Raw genomic sequence first — 23636 nt, 5'->3', positions numbered from 1 at the left:
TGTAAAATTAATTAAAAGGAATTAATTGGATGAGATACAATTAATATAATATATGTGATACATTATTATAAAGTATAATGTATATTGATACATTATATAGTTTAATGAGAGAGATAAGTAATTCAATATGATTCAATGAATGACATTCATATAAAAGAAGGTCTGACCTCTAATAAAAATAAGTAATTCAATATCATTCAATGAATGACATTCAATATGATTCAATTAATGTGAATATGATTAATATCATAGAGGTTTAACCTCAGATAAAAAATTGGAGTAAGGGGTTTGAAGCTGATTCCACTACTCTTCTTGAAAGGAAAAAATCCATTGACAGTAAATTTGATTTGCTTGTTTTGGAAATGTGCTTGGTGGAGAATGATGATTCTACCTGGATAATTGATCCAGAGGCCACTAACCATGTTTGTTCTTCCTCTCAAGGTTTTAATAACTTGAGACAATTGGAAGCTGGAAAGACGATTCTAGGAGTTAATACTAGAGAAGTCATTTCAGTTGTTGTGTAGGCAGGCTCAAGTTATTTTTAAACATGCAACAATATATGGTATTAGATAAAGTATATGTTGTTCCTAATATTAAAAGGAACTTAATCTCACTTTTTTGTTTGATTGAACAAAGATATTTGGTTTCCTTCTTAGAAAATAAAGTGTTTATTTTCAAGAATGGCATGCAGATAGGCTTTGCTTAAATGAAAAGTAACTTGTATGTACTAAGGCCATTAGTTACAAAGATTTTTCTTAATATTGAAATATCCATAATAGCAACAACTACTAAAAGACCAAGAGTTTTGCCTAAAGAAAATGCCCACCTTTGGCATCTAAGGTTAGGTCATATTAATCTCAATAGAATTGAAAGGTTGGTAAAAAGTGGACTTCTAAATGGTTTATAAGAAAACCCCATACCTGTATGTGAGTCATGCCTTGAAGGAAAAATGACAAAACGACCTTTTACTGGAAAAGGTTATAGAGCCAAAGAGACCTTGGAGCTCATACATTTAAATATTTGTGATTCGATGAATGTAAAAGCAAGAGGAGGGTATGAATATTTCATCTCTTTCATAGATGACTGTTCAAGATATGGGTATCTTTACCTAATACAATGCAAGTCTAAAGCACTTGAAAAGTTCAAGGAGTATAAGATTGAGGTTGAAAATTTGTTAGGTAAAAAGATAACATACTTCGATCTGATCATGGTGGAGAGTATATGAACATAAGATTCCAAGACTATATGATAGAACATGGAATAACGTCTCAACTCTCAGCCCCTTGTATACCTTAGTAGCATAGTGTATCGAAAAGAGGAAATAGAACCCTGTTAGACATGGTTTGGTCTATGATAAGCTATGCTCAATTTCTTGACTCGTTTGTTAGGGATATGCACTAGAGACTGCTGCTTATATCTTGAACAATGTTTCCTCAAAGAGTATTTTTTAAAACACCTTATGAGCTTTGGAGAGGTCGTAAAGGTAGTTTACGCCATTTCAAGATTTGGGGATGTCTAGCACATATGCTAATGACAAACCTAGAGAAGTTGGAACCTCGTTCAAGTGTATGCTTATTTGCAGACTACTATAAGTGAATGAGAGGTGGATACTTCTTTGATCCAAAAGGAATAAGTATTTGTATCGACAAATGCTAATTTTTGGAAGAAGACCATATGTGAGACCACAAACCACGAAGCAAAATAGTATTAAGTGAAATTTCTAATGAGACAACTGAGACTTCAACAAGGGTTGTTGAAGAGGCTAGTACATCTACAAGAGTTGTTGATCTCGGTTTATCTAGTCAATCACATCCATCTCAAGAGTTGAGATTGCCTCAATGTAGTGGGAGAGTTATGAATCCACCTGTTTGCTACATGGGTTTAATAGAGGCCCAAGACATCATACTGATGGTGGGGTTGAGGATCCATTGTCTTATAAGAAAGCAATCGAAGATGTTGACAATGATAAATGGATTAAAGCCATGAATCCATATATGGAGTCTATGTACTTAAATTCTATCTAGAAGCTTGTAGATCAACCTAATGGGGTAATATCTATAGGTTGTAAATGGATTTATAAGTGAAAAATGGGTGTAGATTGAAAGGTATAGACCTTTAAAGCTAGACTAGTGGCAACGGGTTATACTCAGGTTGAGGGAGTAGACTATAAAGAAACTTTCTCACTTGTTGTCATGTTAAAGTCTATTAGAATTCCCTTTTCCATTGGCACATATTACGACTATAAAAGATGGAAAATGGACATCAAGACTGGCTTTTTGAATGGTAATACAGACCATCTATATAAATCAACCAGAGGGATTCATTAAGCAAGGTCAAGAGCAAAATGAATCGGTCCATTTATGTACTAAAACAAGCATCTCGATCTTAGAATATAAGATTTGACACTACGATCAAAATCTTATGGCTTTGATCAAAATGTTGATGAGTCTTATGTCTATAAGAAAATCATCAATAGTTCAATAATTTTTCTTATGTTGTAGTGGATGATATCCTACTCATTGGAAATGAAGTAGGATATCTAACAGATATTAAGAAATGGCTAGCTGCCCATTTCTAAATGAAAGATTTGAGTGAGGTGCAGTTTGTTTCAGGGATCCAGATCATCAGGGATTGTAAGAATAAAATGTTGGCTCTATCTTAGGTATCGTATATTGACAAGATGTTTGTCAGATATTCAATGCACGATTACAAGAAGGGTTTTACCTTTCAAGCATGAAATTGTTTTGTCTAAGGAACAGTGTCGTAACACTCCTCAAGAGGTTAAGGAAATGAGATAGATTTCCTATGCATCGGCTTTTAGTAGCCTTTTGTATGCAATATTATGTACCAAACTTGACATTTGTTATGCAGTAGGGATTGTCAGTAGATTTCAATCCAATCCAAGATTAAATCATTGAACAACGGTCAAAACAACCCTCAAGTATCTACAGAGAACGAGGGACTATAGACTTTTGTATGTAGCTAAGGATTCGATCCTTATAGAATACACAAACTCTAACTTTCAGGCTGATTGGGATTAAAGGAAGTCCACATCAGGGTCAGTGTTTACTCTTAATAGAGGAGTTATAATCCGCCGAAGCATCAAGCAAGGATGCATCGCGGGATCCATTATGGAAGCTGAATACGTAGTTGCTTATGAAACTATTGAGGAGGCTGTTTGGCTAAGAAAGATCCTTACTGATTTAGAAGTTGTTCCAAATATGTCCTTGCCCATCATATTTTATTATGATAATAGTGGTGTTATGGAAAATTTAAAGGAACCTAGAAGTCATAAAAGGGGCAAACACATTGAAAGGAAATATCAAATGATCCGGGAGATTGTGCATTGAGGTGGCGTGATAGTCATGAAGATAGCTTCGGTGCACAACGTTGCTGATCCGTTTATGAAGGCTCTCACGGCTAAAGTGTCTGAGAGTCATCTAAAAGGTCGGATTTATGGGATATGTGACATATTGTCTAGGGTAAGTGGAACATGTTACTCGGGTATAGTATATGCCCTGGTTTATTATATTATGTGCTTTATTTGTATAGTACACTCCTCTCTTTTAGCTTTAGGACAAATGAGAGATTGTTGAGATTGGTATCCTAAATCTCTCTTATATTCTCATAGGTTGTAAACTCGTATAAAAAAATTGTTATTAATAAAATTATGGTTATTTTATGTGCGCTAACTCAATCTAAAATACTAAGATCCTGAGTTATTTTATGTAACTTAAACATGTATATGGCAACATACAAGTAGATCATGTTTAAGTAATAACCTAAATGGTCTGTAGTAGAATGGATAAGGCTGGGTACCTTATCTTGGTAACACTACAGATATGGCTCACTTTGTAATTGTTATAATTTTTGTAAATTGTTATAAATGATCTAATTCTGATCATTCATGTAGAAATATGTGAGCAGGGGTATCCTATGCAAAGAGTTTGTATAAGACCGGACCATGAAATAATTAGTCTCTCTGTCTAACACCGTTACTAGAAGAGACTTACATTTTGTCACTTGACCTTAATTGTTAGTGAGTTGTGAGGAAGCTATGAAGGCGATCCTTTGACTTGCATGGGTAAGAGTGGCTAGATTCGATGACTTAATATGCCTACCATTTTGGTGATTCGTCTGAGTGGGGAGCTAAGAACTCAACTACACAAGATGGAATTCACTATATCCTTTTGGTAAAATAAGTAGACGAATTTCTTCCTTAAGGGCTGATTGCGGGTCTTAAACAATGAGGGCTCTCACCTTCTTACTAGCTAGATAGGGGTCTCGTAATAGTAAGACTATGACTAAGTGTTCAATAGAGGGATCAGTGGTCCTTAAAGAGTTAGATGTAACTGTAAGAGTTTTTATCCAATTGTACTTACGAGCAATTTATTGAGGGTCAATGCACTATTGATTGGTTATATGCAACGGACACAAAAATATATCTACAGCGAGTGTAGCTATCGGTCTTTATTGAAGTATTGACAGTTAATGAATATTGATAATTTGATTAAAGAGTTTAATCAATTAATCTTGTATAATTTAAGCTTCAATATATAGGTCCATAAGGTTTCCTTGTTAGCTCAATAAGAACTAATGAGAATTAAACTAATTTTGTTTTATTTGAATTGTTCAAATTAGTTAAAAGGAATTAATTATATGAGAAACAATTAATATAATGTATGTTGATACATTATTATAAAGTGTAATGTATGTTGAAACATTATATATTTTAATGAGAGAGATAAATAATTGAATATGATTCAAGTATTTATTATATAAATGAGATTTATATAAAAACTATATGTTAAAATTAATGTGAATATGATCAATATTAAATCTAAATAATTTTATGATAGAAATAAATATTTGAATATATAGTTTGAATGTTTGAGGGCGGTCTTTTGATTAGTATGGGTGAGAGTGGCCAGATTCCCAACTCAACAATCCTACCTTTTTGGGGATTTATTTGATTACGGAGTTGAAAACTCAGTTACACAAGATGGAATTCATTCCTTCCCCGAAGAAGGGGTAAGTAGATAGATTGCTCCCTTAAGGCTGATAACTTGTAGAAATACAAGTTATTTTTGCTCTTAAGTTGGAATAGCTAAGGTTTTTAATGATAAATTCTCCTCATTTTTAGAAGAAACGCATGGATTTATTCAAACATTAGCAAACTCATGCAAAAGAAGTTTTATTACTAAATATCGCGGCACTAACGCATTGTATTGCAGGATCTTTACAAAAAGCTAACGCATAATCAAAAAGGTGCCGTAGGGAAAGTTCTAACGCATGGGCCATACGTTGGAGGGAGTTCAACGTAGAGAAGATTCATTGATCCAGGCTGATTGTGTCACATCACCACTTGCAAGTATGGGCACCTACAACAGGCGGCATCTGAAAAGCTTCCAAGCAGTAGGCGGCGTTTGAAAAGCTCTCGAGAGTCAGGCGGCTGACCAAGGCATGGACTTTAATGCTGACCAGGGCATGGACTTTAATGCTTCCTATTCACCAAGTGGACATGACCAACACCTATAAATAGATGAAGTCCCTCCAGAGTTTACAGTGAGAAAATTATTCAGTTCAAAAATTATCAAGATCCTTACTCTTTATAATTAGTGTAGTCGTAGTTTAAGCTATGCTGTGGTGCCAAGACGATCAGAAGGGTTGAGAACCACCACCACCGCCGGTCAGGGAACGTAGGAAGCCAAGCTTGAGAAAGACACTTTGTCCTTTTCCTATACAAGTGATTATACACAATAGAATTGAGCCAAGGAGATACAAGAGATTATACTCTGCGACTTGACTCAATTCCTTTCATCTCATTTATCACTTTCGTTTCATTTGATTGGATATTACTTTTGTAAAGACAATTTGCTTCTTTATAAAATTCATATATTTGATCCATCACATTTTCGCCATTGTTTATTTCTTGTTTATATTGAATGCATTCATACTTTATGCAAAACTTCCTTTCAAACGCTTAAGCCGACTTGATCACTTGGTAAAAGCATCTTTAACTTAGATTATTCAAGAGAATAACTAAGCTACATCAAGTAGGATGCCTAGTACAGATAGAGATAGAATTACTGGTGTTTATTGCATTCTGTGTTAGACGCATACATCCTAGAGATAGGTTTTATATGTTATTTGCATTGAGAAATGTTGAATAAAGTCTAACACATAAACAAAAGATAAACAAATCATCCCATCTCATCCATATCACATTCTGGTTTATGTACACTCATCTTAGACCAACGCATACCACTTACATTAAACTCCATTCTCGCATGATCCATCACTCACTACTAAACTCTTTTGTATCTTCTTGCACAAGCACAACACTTTAGTGTAAATAACACATTTTTCTCATATATTTAGGAAAACCCCTACAATAGCTACAACGCAAGGTCTGCGTTTGTTTAACTGAATCCCTGAGTTCGACCCTGGACTTGCCAGGAACCTAAATTAGATTTATACTTGGGTCTGGTTTAAGAAAACTTAAACGTCATTAGAAGGAGTGTTGTGCGTTCTGTTGCATCTCTCTAACGCACTAACACGTTACAAATACTTAAATGCATCAAAGCATCAACACATCACTTATACTTAGAACTTATTCTTTCAATTTATTTTATACAATACACTCCTAGAGCGAATCACGATAACAACGAACAAAGGCTGATTCTGGATCTTGAACATAGTGGCCACATCCTCTCTTTGGAAGAGAGGACTCAATCATAGTAGAACTATGACTTATGTTCATTAGAGGAATCAGTGGTACTTAAGGAGTTAGATGTAACTACAGGGGCAAAATGGTAAATTGGCCCATCAAGCAATCTATGAAGGGTTATCGTACTATTGATTGGTTGATATGGACACAAAATATATTTTTAGTGAAGAGAGTGCAGCTATCGGTCTTTAATGGAGTGCTCGGCAGTTAATGGATGGTGGATCTCATGACTAAAGAGTTTGATCAATTATTCAAGTACCATTGGAGCTTCAAGTTACAGGTCCATAAGGTTCCCTTGGTAGCTCAATGATTCAAGTTGAGAATCAGTTCTTGGAGTTAGTTTGAAGTGTTCAAATTAACATGAGAAAATTCAATTATATATGATATTATTGGTTTGATGTATGAGATACATCAAGTGGAGGATTAATGTAAATATGATTCACATTAAGTACCATAAAATAGAAAAAAAAAACTATGGTTTATATATTTCATGAGATGAAATATTAAAACTATAGGTTATAAATATAATTTGGTAAATTGGTTATCATATTTATTTATAATATATTAATTATTTGATAATTAAATATTTTTCTCTAATAATCGATTGAGTGGGAGGTTATTGGTGGTTTTATGGTAATCGTGAGATAAAAGGAAAAATGTTTTCCTAAATTTAGAGAGTTGCCTCATTCGGAAATAACTCACGGACAAGCTATCAAGTAAAAGTATTTCACTAAGAGATAGCTCACAGAGACTAAACGATTGTGCACATTGACTATATGATAGTTCATCAGCTGATCGTAGCTAAACGATCGTGTGGCTTTGTCTATGCGATAGGCTGCCATTTACTACACGATCGAGCATATCATCTATGCGGTAGACAACTTCCTATCTCCCACTTTCTTGATCGTCTACACGATCGTTGTCCTCCTGTCTCTTCCACAGGTCCATATGGAGCCAACAACTCCTGGATTCTCACACCGAGAATACCAAGGTAACCATTGTGGTGGTGTCCTCACTCATCTTGATTGATTTCGAGGTTTTAGAGGTCGTTCATTATGTTTGTTATGCTCGTGTTGGTGATCGTGTTGCACCGGTTGTTGCATTCGAGGGTTGTGTTCCTGTTCTTGGACTATTAGAGATAGATCGAGGGAGTCGTGAAGAATGTTTCTTCAAAGGTATGCATACTCTATCTCTTGACTCTCTCTTAAAGCATGCTGTAATTTCTTGTTGTGCATGACCTATTAGTTTATGTTCTTGTACTATAATTGTTGTTGTTCAATGTCAAATAGAATTTGGAACAATCCTTCCGCTACTCATGGAAATCCTTATGCTTGATTTCCTTCACTTGAGAAGTCTTAGGACACTGTTCCTTAGACAATACAGTTCCATGCCTGAAAGGTAATAACCCCTTTTTAGAATTGTGCATCGAATATCTGACAAGCATCTTGTCAATATACGATGCCTGAGACAAGGCCAATCTTTTGTTCTTATGATCCCTTATAATCTGGATCCCTAGAACAAACTGCGTCTCTCCCAAATCTTTCATTTGGAATTGGGCAGCTAACCATTTCTTTACATCAGTCAGAAAATCTACGTCATTCCCAATGAGTAAGATATCATCCACATACAACACGAGGAAAGCTAATGAGTTGTTGATGATTTTCTTCTAAACACAAAGCTCATCAATATTCTGATCAAAGCCATAAGATTTGATCGCTACATCAATCTTATATTCCAAGATCAAGATGCTTGTTTCAGTCCATAAATGGACAGATTAAGCTTGCAAACCTTTTTCTCTTGATTTTATTCAATGAATCCTTCTGGTTGATTCATGCAAATGGTCTCTTCAAGATTACTATTCAAAAGGCAGTCTTGACTTCCATTTGTCGTATTTCATAGTCATAATATGTGGCTATGGACAAGAGAATCCTGATAGAATTTACCATGAAAATAGATGAGTCTATTCCCTCAACCTGGGTATAACCATTTGCCACAACTTTAGCTTTAAAGGTCTGTACCTTTCCATCTACACCTTTTTTCCTCTTGTGGATCCATCTACAACCTATAGGTTTTACCCCATCAGGTTGATCTACAAGCTCCTAGATAGAATTGAAGTACATGGACTCCATTTCTTGATTCATGGCTTTAATCCATTCATCCTTGTCAACATCTTCCATTGCTTGTTTATAAGATAATGGATCCTCAACTCCATCATCGGTTATGATGTTTTGGGCTTCTATTAAACCCATGTAGCATACAAGTGGGTTCATAACCCTCCTACTACGTCAAGGCAATCTCAACTCTTGAGATGGATGACTAGATGAACTGACATCAACAATCCTTGTTGATATATCAGCCTGTTCAACAACTCTTATTGAAGTCTCAGCAGACTCATTAGAAATCTCACTTAAAACCAATTTACTTCGTGGTTTATGATCCCTCATATGGTCTTCTTTCAAGAAGGTAGTGTTTGTCAATACAAACACTTTATTCTCACTTGGATCATAGAAGTATCCACCTCTTGTTGCCTTGGGGTAGCCTACAAATAGGCATAATTTTGAACAAGGTTCCAACTTTTTGGGGTTTGTCATTAGCACATGGGCTAGACATCCCCAAATTCGGAAGTGGCGTAAACTACCTTTACGACCTCTCCATAACTCAAAAGGTGTTTCAAAAACACTCTTTGAGGGAATGTTGTTCAAAACATAAATTACAATCTCTACTGCATATCCCCAAAACGAGTCAGGAAGATGAGCTTAACTCATCATAGGCCGAACCATGTCCAACAGGGTTCTGTTTCTCCTTTCTGATACACCATCCTACTGAGGTGTACCTAAGGCTAAGAGTTGGGACATGATTTCATTTTCTATCATATATTTTTGAAATCTTAAGTCCATATACTCTTCACCACGATTATATCTAGTGTTTTTTTTATCTTTTTACCTGACAAGTTTTCAACTTCAGTCTTGTACTCCTTGAACTTTTCAAGAGCTTCAAACTTATGTTACATTTTCTTTAGGAGAAATTCTCTGTCATTTTACAGTTGTTGCTGTTTTGAACATTTCAGTATTGAACATGACTTTTATGACTAACGGCCTTAGTACATATAAGTTATTTTCCATTGAACCAAAACCTAACTCCATTCCATTCTTAAAAATAAACACTTTATTCTCAGAGAAGGATATGGAATATTTTCGTTTAATTAGACAAGAAACAGAAATTAGGTTCCTCATGATATGAGGAACTACATATACGCCATCTGATAACATATATCGTTTCTTGTCCAAAAATAACTTACGCCTGCCTAGAGCAACAGCTGAAATGGCCTCATCAGTACCGACTTTAAGAGTCATCTTTCTAACTTCCAACTATTCCAAGAATTAAATCCTTGATAGGAAGAACACATGTGGTTAGTAGCGCCTGAATCAACTATCCAGGCATAATCATCATTTTCTACTAAGCACGTCTCCAAGACAAATAAATAAAATTTATTTTCTTTGGAGTTCTTTCTTTTCTAGAGAGTAGTGAGATCAGCTTCTTAACCCAAGTCATAAACTCCAAGCTTCATCTTAGAGGACAATCCTCATCGGTGAACTTAATCAAAGTTGGCAACGATTGCTTTCTCTGTTAGTCCATTGATATTCAATATAGACTGGAGATTATCTTGGGAACTGGCACTATTGGTTTCATTGTCATCAATCATGTTTTGTTTGAATCATGAGAACTTTCGTTCAAACAATTCTTGCATTGATTCCATGATCTCATGTGCAATGACCATGTTCCAAACCTTTTGACCAACGCATCAGGTATGCTTGCCAAAATGTGAATTTGGGCTCTCGAATTAGCCTTCATCCACACCTCATATGCATTACAAACATTTCGTGGTGCATTAGGAATTGGGATTTGAGGACAATCCTCATTTATGACAGTTTCGAGGTCCTTTACCAGGAAAATCATTTTAATGAATTCTTTCCATGTCATGTATTTGAAATCAATCAAACTAGAAAAGGCAACTAATGAAAAAACGCTATTTGATATATTTGCTGAAAAATAAACACATTGATCAACATTAGATTTTAGCACAACTCTTAAAAAATCTCATTGGTTGTAGCAAAATCTAAATGAATCCCATTTAACATCTAATTTTGCAAGGGCGCTTTAGTGATTTAGGACAAAAGCTACTGAAGGGTAGTTAGTTATCCCTTCACTGAATTGAGACACTCTCAACCAATTATTACACTAGAATAACTCTTATTCCTATAACGATAAGGCATTATTTATTTGGTCAAGAAGTCATTAACTTGCTTAATAATTTTCCATAAGTGTGACCCTTCATTTTAGATCCTAGAGTTCTGCCCCAATGAGCCAACCGAAGGGAAAAATCGATTGGAGCAAAAAATAAAGCGATCCTATCCATATTTGGAGTTCGCCTTGATATTGACCTATTGCACAAACCATCTGAGGGGGGACACTCCCAGGACAACTCAAGGTCGTGAAAAAATGTCTCATGGTGCAAACCAATGAAAGAGACCGTAGGACATGTTGACGCACATCCCTCTCTCACTTACTATAAATACTCTCTCTATTCACCTTGATATTAACCCATGCAAACACCATCCAAAGGGACGCTCCCAAGGCACCTCAAGGCCAAGCATGAGTCTCACGGTGTGAATAGTAAGGGAGAAACATGAGTGGATAAATGGCGTATCATATACATCTTTTCCTCCCACTGAGTATTTTAACAACCTAAGGTTTAATTTACTTAGGAAAAATACAGCTAATTATTTTCAATAAGTTGATTGTTTAAGTTTGCCCAAAAGTAACACTTACTTTGGAAAGTTAAAAATTTGATTAATATTCGTTAAATACTTTAACAAATGTTAATCAACAATTGCATGCTTGTAGCAAATCTATCTAATTCACCTTTCCAGGTAGGGGTGCGACGTTTCCATCATCTTAAGTACCTCAGCCTAGACAGAACTTGCCTTAGACTAAAGGTCTCTTATAGATATATTTTCTACAGATTTAATCTTTTATTGAAATCAATTTAATCCTATTAAACCGATTAAAAAATATTGATCTAATTTCTAATCTCATTAGAAATTATGAACTTAGGCCTATGTGAACCATATTTTAAAACTCCTTAAAAAAATGATTTTACCTAAGTTTGCATGCAATTATTAGTTATTGATTTTAATTTTTAATTTCATTTATCTATAACTCTTATAAAGTAAATGAAACAAATTAAAACCTACATTGCATTGATTGACATACTTTATAAAATTATAACGTTTATAAGATTACCTAAAGTAATGTCATGCATCATGCAATGTTCATTTCATTACTACATATACATAACACTTATATATAACAAAGTAATGAAATTAAATAACATACATTACATGCATACATTCAAACTATATATTATAATGATTATAATATAAATAATGCATGACTATGTTATTTATGCATGCAAGCATATAGTATAGCACTTATATTATATGATGAATGAGCATGTTATAAAATTAAATCATGCATATACATATATTATAACACTTATAATATAAATGATGTAGGAAATTAAATATATAACCTATGGTGGGTTTTGATTCTATATGACATACAATAGCATATAAGAAAAAACATACATCATATGTATATTTAATACAAACAGTGGGATAGGACATCTAAAAGAAATTTAAAGGCTAACTATTACAAGAGTAAGAGTCATCCGGTTCGAAATAAGTGAACCAGGCCTTGAACCGACCTTTAGCATGCTCTGTCCTCATTCATATGCATCCTAGGAAATTTTCCAAGAAGTCGCCAAACATAGGATTACTCCAAGCTAAGCACGCTTAACTTTAGAGTTCCTATGATTGAGCCACCGAAAAGAAAGGTGAACCTTGTTGGTATAGGTAATAACTTTCAATTCTTTTAAACCTTTCTTAACCATACTTTCATGTCCTTAGGATCCCTCTCATTCGGATGTGATACTGGTTCATTCCTGTACCCCTCTTGAACTCGGGTCGTTACAGCTTCATCTTCTTCATCAAAGTAGTGCTCTGAAAAACTTCTTTGAAGCTCCCGGGGAACAGCAAGAGCGACTCATACTAATGAATAATAGAATCTATAGCAATAATTACGCCCAAAAGAGAGGCCTTTACAAACCAAATTTGTAAACGAACAAAGCCTTAAAAACTAAGTATCCTATCCCGAAACATCCATCAACAAAACCACATTCATAACCATTCATCACATGAAACAGAATGGAGAAAAACCCACCAGCACTATAAAAACTATTCAATAAAAGAATGGAATTTGGGATCATATATCCAACAACTTGGCTCTGATACCAATTGAAGGAACTCTCTGAGGAGAGAACCGTGAGCGAAAGAAAGATCGTCCTAAATCCCATTTTTCATTGAATGTAAGTTTTACAATAAATCAAGAGCAAGATATACGTTTACATAAATTATAGCATGCATAAATAAAGGAAAACTTAGGGTTTCAGAAACCCTTACCTTTGAAGGCTATTCTTCAAGAATCCCTCATACAAGTCATGAACGGATCTCCTTCTCTAAAAGGACACCACCAACCGGAGCCTCTTGTATTCTCCTTAGGTATGGAGAATGGCAGGAGTTTTGGGTCTGCTAGGGCTTTGGAAAAAGGAATGAGATGGAGAAGATGAGAGAAGGAGAAGAACTTTTCTTCTCTGTGAGTTTTTCTTAGAGAGAATTGTTCTCTTAGTGTTTCTCGGGAAGAAGAGGATTGAGCACATCCCTCTCATCACGTATTTGGCTAGGAGAAATTGAGGGGGGGAGGGAGTTGTAACTCTCTCGCTTTAATTAATTTGAAATTAAAATTATATATTATAATATATATATAACTACTTTATTCTATATATATACACTATATGTTATATCAAATATGACATATAGTCTATAGTTTTATATTGCATCAAATACAACATAACCTATAGATTTTATTTTCTCTCAAACAATACATGACATTTAATATAAAATAAATTACATTTATATTAAATTCACTTATATGAATCTCATTCATATAATTAATATTTTGAATCAATTCAAAATATTAAATTCCTTTCAACTTATTTATGGTATTTAATATAAATCATATTTATATTAAATTTAATTACATGAATCTCATTCATATAATTAGTATTTGAATTATATTCAAATTCCTCTCATATTTTCTTATATTATAATGTATCAAATACATTATATTAATTATATCACATATGTAATTAATTTAATTAATTATATTCTATATAATTAATTCCCTCAATTAATTTGAACACTTCAAATTAATCCAAAAATAATTCTCAATTAGGGCGAGGGCTGCCTAACTCTAGTTCACTACCCCTGAGGGATAGAGCCATTCATATGAGTGAATTGTCCTTTTACTAAGAATACCTCTGAAGGACTACATCACAAGACTTAATATTAAATCCCTGTTGAGCTACAGAGAAGACTTTATGGACATATAGATTGAAGCACTAACAGTACCTGGATAATTAATTAAACTCTTTAATTAAATTATCCAATATTTGTTAACTACCGATCATTCCACTAAAGACTAACAACTTTCGTACTACAGATAAATTTCTGTGTCCATTGGATATAACCAATCAACAGTGCGATGACCCTTCACAAATTGCTCGTAAGTACAGGTGGGCTAAAAATATCGTTTTGCCTCTGCAGTTACATCTAACTCCTTAAGTACTACTGATCCCTCTAATAAATAATAAGTCATAGTCCAACTATGACCAAGTCCCTCTCGGGCCAGGAGAAGGTGTGGCCACTGTTGGGATTGATGCCCTAATTCTCCCGGAGTCTCGTTGTTTTGTAAAGATACACATTGTTCAATGAATAAAATAAGTGTTATTTAATTCTGGCATTTACTCATATCCAATAAACAAAGCTCCTTGGTTATCTTATGTGAACTTAAGCATGTATATGTGATATATAAGTGGATCATGCCTTAAGTGATAACCTAAATAGGTCTGTAGTATAAGGATTAAGGTGGGATACCTGATCCTAGTGACACTACGGGTACAGCCCACTTTGTAGAGGTTTGCAAGTGTTGTAAACTACTACAGATGGTTAATCCTGACCATTCATGTGAAGACGTGGAGCGGGGTGTCCTATACAAAGAGTTTGTATAAGACCTGGACCACGAGATGACTAATCTCTGTATATAACGCCGTTGATACTAGGGAGTTGCATCTCACCTAAACGACCATAGGTGACACGACCTCAATCCTGAGTGTTTTGGGAACTCCTGCCTTTGAGAGCGGTCCTTTGATTAGTATGGGTGAGAGTGGCTAGATTGCCAACTCAACATGCCTATCTTTTTTAGGACTTGTCTGATCTAGGAGCTAGGAACGCAATCCACAAGATGAAATTCACTCATTTCTCGAAGCAGGGATAAGTAGAAAGATTGCTCCCTTAAGAGCTGATTCCGGGGCTTAAACATAGTGGCCATAGCTTCTCTTTGGAAGAGAAGACTCAGTCATAGTAGGACTATGACTTATGTTCATTAGAGAGATCAATGGTAGGAGACAGATGTAACTACAGGGGTATAACGGTTATTGGCCCAGCTGTGCTTACGAGCGATCTGTGAAGGGTTGTTGTACTGCTCATTGGTTAAGATGGACACATAACATATCTATGGTAAGGAGAGTTCAGCTGTCGATCTTTAGTGGAGTGCCTGGCAATTAACGGATGGTGGATCCCGTGACTAAAGAGTTTAGTTAGTTATTCACGTACGGTTGGAGCTTCAAGCTACAGGTCCATGAGGTCCCCTTGGTAGCTCAATGGATTCAGTTAAGGATAAGTTCTTGGTGTTGATTTGAAATGTTCAAATTGACAAGAGGTATTTTGATTATATATGATATAATCGGTATGATGTATGAGATACATCTAGTGGAGGATTGATGTAAATGAGATTTACATTAAATACCATGGAATAGAAAAAGAACTATGGTTTATATGTTTCATGAGATGAAATATTAAAACTATAGGTTATAAATATAGTATGATAACTTGGTTATCATTTATGTTTATAATAATATTAATTATTGGATAATTAATTTTTTTTCTTTTAAATAACCAAAGTTGTGGGTGGTTATTGAATCATGATAACCGTGAGTTTAAAAGGAAAATGGTTTTCCTATTTCAAAAAGAAGATTTTACTAAATATTTGAAAAGGTTTTTGATTTTTCTCTCGCGAAAAAGAAACTCATGAAGTCATCAAGTAAATACAGATTTACTAAACGAAGGCTGGGCGAGCTAAACGATCGTGCAGTGGCGAGCTAAACGATCTTGTAGTATTTACTAAACGATCACATAGCTTTGCTAGACGATCGCTTGCCCAAGGTAAACGATCGTGTAGAGTCTGTAGGCTACAGACCGAACTTAATGATGAGTTAAACGATCGTATATCTTTTGCTAAACGATTGCTTAGCTTTATCTAAACGATTGGGCATCGACCTATACGATAGGTCTCCGCCATCTCCCACTTGCCTAGTCATGTATGCGATTGGTGTTTCCTCCGTTAGTCTGCCTCATACCAAGTCCGAACAGAGCCCACCCTCTGGATTCTCACATTGAGAATACCAAGGTAGCCTTGTTGGTGGTGTCAAACTCAACTCGACACCGTCGAGGTTTTCTGGAGGCCGTTCGTGGTGCTGTGGAGGCCATTCGTGTTGCTGAGGAGTTCGTGGCCAAGGCGATCATTGAGGACGAGTGCGAGGAGTTCGTGACCGAGGAGATCGTTGAGGACGAGTGGGAGTGTCCGTGATGTGTTCATTGTGGTGTTGCGGTCGTGTAGATCGAGCGTTCGTGGTTGCTGTTGTTTGAGCGATCAGAGTGTGCAATGGACCGTGGAAACGCTTCTGCCATTATGCGTAGAGTTTAATCTCTTTATGCATTTGTTGTTCTTGCTGTAATTTTTGCATTTGATTTGTATAATCGCTTCTTTGAAGTCGACTGTAAATGCATTGTTTATTCATGATTGTAATTTGGAATAATCTTGTTCTACTGCTCATGGAAAACTCGCTTCCGATTTCCTTCATCCACTATGTTCATGCCCCGGAATCAGCCCTTAAAAGAGCAATTTATCTACTTGCCCCTGTATCGGAGAAGAAGTGAATTTCGTCTCATGTAGCTATGTTCCCAACTCCTCAGTCAAACGAATCCACAAAATGGTAGGCTTGTTGAGTTGGCAATTTGGCCACTCTCACCCATACAAATCAAAGGATCGCCTTTATGAGTAGGAGTTCACAATTCACTCAGGATTCAGGTCATGTCATTTATGGTCATCCTAGTGAAATGTAAGTCTCTATTATTAATGGCGTTATATAAAGAGACTAATCATTTCGTGATTGGTCTTATACAAACTCTTTGTATAGGATATCCCTCCTCACATGTCTCCACATGAATGATCAGGATCAAATCATTTGTAGCACTTTATAACACTTGTAACACCTACAAAGTGGGTCGTATCCGTAGTATCACTAGGATAGGATAAGGTACCTAGCCTTATCCATCTATTTCAGACCGTTTAGGTTATTATTTAAACAAGATCCACTTGTATGTCTCTATTACATGTTTAAATTACATAAAATAATCTAGGATATTAGTCTATTGGATTTAATATATGCTTATAAAATAACACTTATTTTATTAACAACAATATGTTTATACAAAGTTTACAAACTACGAGATTACAAGAGATTTAGGGCACCAATCCCAACAGGTGTATCTTGTAAGGATCAAATCCATAGTTCCATACATCAGCTTATAGTCCTTCATTCTCCTAAATACTTGAGGATGTTCTTAATCGTTGTCCAATAGTCTAACCCTAGATTGGACTGATATCTACTAACAATTCTCACTGTACGACAAATGTCTAGCCTAGTGCATAGCATAACATACATTAAGCTGCCCACAACTGAGGCATACGGAATACGTCTCATATCCTCAACTTCTTGAGGTGTCACGACCTCAACTACGACCATGATCTCAACCCCAATTATTAACATTCACAACATTTACCTCAGGGAATGGTATTGTTCCAATTGGTCGAGATTCGTGGTTCTTCATCAATAACTCATTATTTTGTCTGATCATGAGAAGACATGAAATTAATTCAGAATATTATTTAAACCTTTCTCTCGATATTGTTGTTGTAGGAGCATATTTGAGACATGAAATGTAGAAAATGTCTTATCTTATCTAACATATAAACATTAGTGATTTTCTCTCTGCATAACAATAATTTCGAACTAATTTTAAATAATGTAGAATTGTAATCACTTATTGATTTAAAATCTTGTAGCCTTAAATGCATCTACTCATAACGAGCTTTTGGAAGAATAACTGTTTTTTGATGATCATACCTTTCTTTCAAAATTTTTGACAAGATAAAGGGATCTTTTATTGTAAAATACTCCATTTTCAATCTCTTGTAGAGATGACTATGAAGGAAAATCATAGCTTTTGCTTTATCTTGACTAGATGTCGTATTTTCTTCTTTAATTGTTTCTTCCAAGTTCATAGTATTCTGGTGCTTTCAGCATCGAGCACCCATGACAAATACAAAGGTTATGAATTCTAATTTTATTAGGTTTTTCATGGCAACACTATCACAAAACATTGTATTTATATTAAAATTTTAATATGTACTAAGAATGCAAATTTTTAATTTATTAATTATAATAAAGAGAAAAAAATCGACCTACCTTTAGGACCTACCTTCAGCGAGAGAAGCGACAAGAGCTCGTGCTAATAATGTGTTGTGAAATTGAGGAGCTCAACGGAGCATAATGAAGCACAAATATGGAGAAAATATAATATAATAATATATAAATAAATAAAATATAAAATAAAATAAAATAACTAAAATTATGAAAATTTGAGTGAAATTTTGAAGTGCATTTTCTCACCAATGTGTGTTCTTTCAAGATTCACCAAATGTCATTATTTATAGACAAATTGGCAAGTGGGACGTGGTACACTCGAATACTATGCATAAGTGGTTGAATGACACATGGGCAACATGTGTGGTAATGAAAAAAATGATATTTAGCATTGGACACTAAACATGAACATCTAACATCTATTTATAATATTTATAATACATACCACAATAATATTTTAACCTAAATACGTTCTAGTCAATGTAAAATTAAAGATGTGAAAAACACTTATTTTTTGTAAAGTTATTATACAATTTTAATTTATATAATCCACATCTAATTTGATATTATAATTATATAAAGATTAAATTATAAGTTTTGTCTTTGAAAGTTAAACGATAAGTTTTGTCTTTGAATTTTGATATACAACTATTTAGTTTCTAAACTTTGACAAGTATATATTATGCCTTTAAACTTTTGATATTATGTCAAATATATAGGTCCATGAACTTTAAGTGTTAATTTAACCTTTTAAAAAAAAATTCATAAACCCAACTAGGACATGAAATTGAAAATTTAGGCTCACACTAGACATCATTTAATTTTATACTAATAGAAAACAGTTAACTTTTAACGTTTTTAAACAATAAATCCGTTAGACACAAAATTGAAAGTTCGGAACATCTATCAAATAATTAAAGTTCAATAAATATCTGTTAGACACAAAATTTAAAGTTCAATATCGTATTAGACACTTTTAAAAGTTTATAAACTAAATTTGTTATATAACTTATATAAAATCAAAATTTGATATTTTTGTACGAGATCTTTGACGGGGAGAATCCCCACTAATCTATGGTTAAGAATCAAAGTATTTAGCTAAACTAAATTAAAAAAAATAAAAATAAAATCTAAAGCATCTACTAAATTGAGGCTAGCTCAAAAATGTTTTTGTAATCAAAAGATCTATGGATGAACTACCTTTGTAATAGTAATGGATGTCTTTATCGAGTGAGTTATGTTTCGATTCACTATATCATGGGCTCATTTAGATAAAAAAAAAAATAGCAGTAACAAATATAACAATTGGACTTAAAGTATTAGCAAACAAAGAATAATGCAAAAAGATTTGCAAATATAGCAAAATTAAGATCCAACTCTTAGAGTTTATCAATAATAGATCATATCACTGCTAATAGAAATATACGTGAGATAGAATCTATCATCGATAGATTTTGCTATATTTACAAATTCTTTCAAAAAAAAAAAAAAAAACTATCATACATTAAGTGCTATCCTTGCGGATTGCCAAATTAAGAAAAAAGGGCAAAAGAAATTACCAATTCATGGCACAAACAACAAGCTTTGACAAAAAGATTCAATTTCAGGTATCTAACGCAACACAAACATTTGTTAGCATCGAAGTCACTCCATCATCCCAAGTTCCCAACGAACGATCGATACCCAAAATTTCGTTCAAATTCTTCGAATCATTTATAATTCTTCATCTTCGTTTTTGCAGTGTCTTGTATCCGATTCCCGAAAGGCTATCATGAAAGTGAATCGCATAGCCGTGGCCTTGCTGCTTCTTCTTCTTGCTGTGTTCGATTTGGGGTTTTCCGTTGAAGACCCATTTATCAGAATGAAACTGGGAGGCGTTCGCGATTACATCGGCGCACAGAACAGCGTTGAAATCGATTATCTAGCTCGCTTTGCAGTTCAAGAACACAATAAGAAAGAGGTCTTTTCCTTTGTTTTCTCTAGTTTTACTGCTCCTAACTCCCCTTTTCCTTCTCTGGGTATCGATTAATTTCTGGGTTCATTTCACTCTCTGATTTTCCTTCTTGTTTCGCTCAGAATCGAGTCGATTTCTCACTTAATTTGTTACCCCTGTTTTCGGTTGTTAATTGGTCGTTTTAATTTGCTTAATCACCAATTCTGAGTTCTTGTTTCTTTGGTGTAGAATGGTCTTTTGGAATTTGAGCGCGTGTTGAAAGCTAAAGAACAGGTAATTGCTGGTAAATTGTATCATCTTACATTGGAAGCCATTGATGGCGGTAAGAAGAAGGTCTATGAAGCCAAAGTCTGGGTGAAGCCTTGGATGAATTTCAAACAATTGCAGGAATTCAAACTATGCCCATGATGGATCTTCCAGGTATCGTTCTGTTCCTTGTGTTAAAGCTGGTATGGTCTTGATTCTTGAATCATTCTGATTGATGTCAATGGTGTGTTTTGTATATCTGCTTGACAGTATAAGACTATGGACACTTTAGTTCGGCTAGCATCTGTTAGACACTAGAACATTCTGATACTGGTTGGACATGTATTAGTCAATTACTGGTACAGTAAATATGTGTTAGACACTTTTGAACACTTGTGAAGTATACTAAAATGACACATAGTAATATAGGACAAACATAACAAATTTAAATTTTGAGAGCAAAATGCATCAAACTCATATTTTTAGTTATAAATGCGTAAACTTGTCCACTTTGAATTTTCTAATGCTATGAAAATGCTATATATGTTTTTAACGTGTCCTTGTGTTTGTGTCGTAGATTTTTAAAAAATGTTGCATCACCATGACTTTGTTGTGTTGTGTCTCATGCTCCATATCTGTATTTGTGCTTCTTCACTTACAATGAATAGTTTGATTTCTGGCTTTTGAATGTCATGTGGATCGGAACACGTCTCAAATTAAAAATATGAATAAAAGAATGAAATGGTAGTCATGGTGTTGTCTGAAGAGTTGAGGGAAGATAAAGGGTGTGATATTAGTTAATCCTCTCTTTCTTTTCTTGTTTATTCTAATTGCTGGTCTGCTTGGTAGAATGACTGCAAAGAGAGATTCACTCTTGCTGAGCACCACAGCCTCACACACACAGAAAATGACTCTCGCACACTCTCATCAGTCATCAAAATAATTAACTCTGTTAACAATATCAGTCGGTACTGAGGAAGTAATGATAAACCCAAGTCAGTCACTGACTAATTCAATTAAGAAATCTTTTGAATCTTTAGTGTTGAATATATATGAAGCCACATCAAGTCTTACTATTGGTAGATCCAAGCGATTGGTCTTGGTGATTTAATTAAGTTAGAGGAAACAGTAATTCGGGGCTTGTGTGATCTCTCGCTCTCCATTATTTGTTATTCTATTTTGTTCTTCCATGGATATCGTATAATGAAGCCTGAGGTGAGTTCTTTTGGGATTTGGTGGTCTCCAAGGTTTAAAATAAGCTTGTCTATGGAAGAAAGCTTTATTTTCTAAATGATCTACAACCTCATGAGTCCTGTCGGTTTCCAGGAAGCATGAGAGAGTGTTGAAAATTTCTCTTTTTGGTTGGCCATAGCAAATTTGGTTTGTAAAAACACTCCTCCATTTGGTCAGTACTTGTCTACTAGTTTTCCCTGTAATCCAGGACTCTTTGGTATAACATTATTTTTATTTGGGTTTAGATCATTGTTGACCCTCGGTTAGGGGTCGTCTGAAGTATCATTTTCAGAATATCTTTTGGTTTTGAGGTCAAATGGAACTTTTTTTTTTTTTTTTTTTTTTTTTTTTTTTTTTTTTGAGAATGGAGCTCAGGCAACTTTGGGGAGGATCAATTGATTTGGCGTGGTAATACCAGATATACCATCTAGAAGTTTATTACTTTCGTTTTTTTCTAGTTGTGTGTTACCTACAAGGAGCAAGTTAAATACTATGGGATCATGTTTTGTGGAATTTTTTTTCTATACATGGATTGGAGCGATCGCTCTCTCTATCTTAAAGATATTCTTGAGCAAGCAGTTGCAAAGATGCCTCCTCATGAACTGCTACTTCGAGAAACGACATTGGATATCTTAGAGGGGCAAAAAATTAATATAGTATGATGGAGAATCCTTGTGTCGTCTCAGTTTTTCGTTATATTATCAAGCTGTCATGACTCATGTCAACTTCCATGCTTGCTTTAGTTTTCATGTTACTATTTAACTAGATAATTTGTCTCAGAATAAATCGATATATTTTCTAGATCTTCCCATGAGGAAGATATGGATCAAAATAGGAACTAAAATTCCATATAAAAATTTTGATTTCATGTGGTGTGTATTGTTAAAATGGATTCGAGAGTCGTTCCTTGCCGAGTCCTAAAATTGATTTTCACAAATGTTCCTGACCAAATGTTTGCTGTTCCTGGATGGCAGGTAACTGAAGACTATGCATAAACATCTTCCATTGCCCATATGGATAGCTACTGATAGTAACAGCAGAATAGAACATAAAAAGTAAAACTGAACTGAAACATTATATAAGGAACGGTGTTATATGCTTTGTTTATAATAATTGTGAAATATGCAACTGGTAATCTAAGTTTGTTGAAACAATAAGAGATGTATATACTTTTATGTAGAGATTCCTTCAAAGTTTGACAATGAGACCCACAAGTATGTTAGTAGTATATCCTTGCCTTCTTAATTTCTAGCATTTGGGCTTTGGAAAGATGGCTTTGTTTCTAAAAATGTCTTTGAAAATTGTGATTGAATGACTTGTAAAAGTGAGGGTCTAGTTAGGGATATTAGTAAGTAGTCTATTTTGTTATAAATAGAGGCAGAGGGATTGAGGGAAGGGATGTAGTTGTTGAGTGATCTAGGGCTTGAGTTAGCATACTCAACAAGGGAGGTTCCTATTATGTAGTTTCATCTTTTATATTTCAGATCTTAATCTAGTTACGAGGTATCCGAACAAAAAAATTCAGATTTGAACAATCTTGTTTCGTTTTTATCTTATAAATTGGTAATTTGCCCGGAACAAAATAGAGTTTTTGTTAAATTATAAGTTTAATCCTTAAGGATTCATTTGATAACGTTTATATTTTCTGTTTTTTTATCCTTGTTTCTCATTTTTCAAGAAATTAACTTGTTTTATAATCATTTTCGTTTCTTGTTTCTAAATTTTAAGAAACATTGTCAAATAAATTG

General features: G+C 34.4%; 1 protein-coding gene across 1 annotated transcript; it reads left to right on the top strand.

The window, feature by feature from the left end:
- The first annotated feature begins 19943 nt into the window (after positions 1 to 19943).
- Positions 19944 to 23116, top strand: LOC120072633 (cysteine proteinase inhibitor A-like). Its single transcript, XM_039025053.1, has 4 exons — positions 19944 to 20062; positions 20197 to 20415; positions 20638 to 20829; positions 22863 to 23116. The coding sequence occupies exons 1-3, from the start codon at positions 20021 to 20023 to the stop codon at positions 20815 to 20817; spliced, it is 441 nt and encodes a 146-aa protein (XP_038880981.1). The 5' UTR covers positions 19944 to 20020; the 3' UTR covers positions 20818 to 20829; positions 22863 to 23116.
- The last annotated feature ends 520 nt before the right edge of the window (positions 23117 to 23636 follow it).

Source organism: Benincasa hispida, chromosome 3 (genome assembly GCF_009727055.1).
Source record: "Benincasa hispida cultivar B227 chromosome 3, ASM972705v1, whole genome shotgun sequence".
Lineage (NCBI taxonomy): Eukaryota > Viridiplantae > Streptophyta > Magnoliopsida > Cucurbitales > Cucurbitaceae > Benincasa > Benincasa hispida.
Note: the sequence above shows the minus strand (reverse complement) of the source record. Positions and strands in the feature narration are given on the sequence as shown.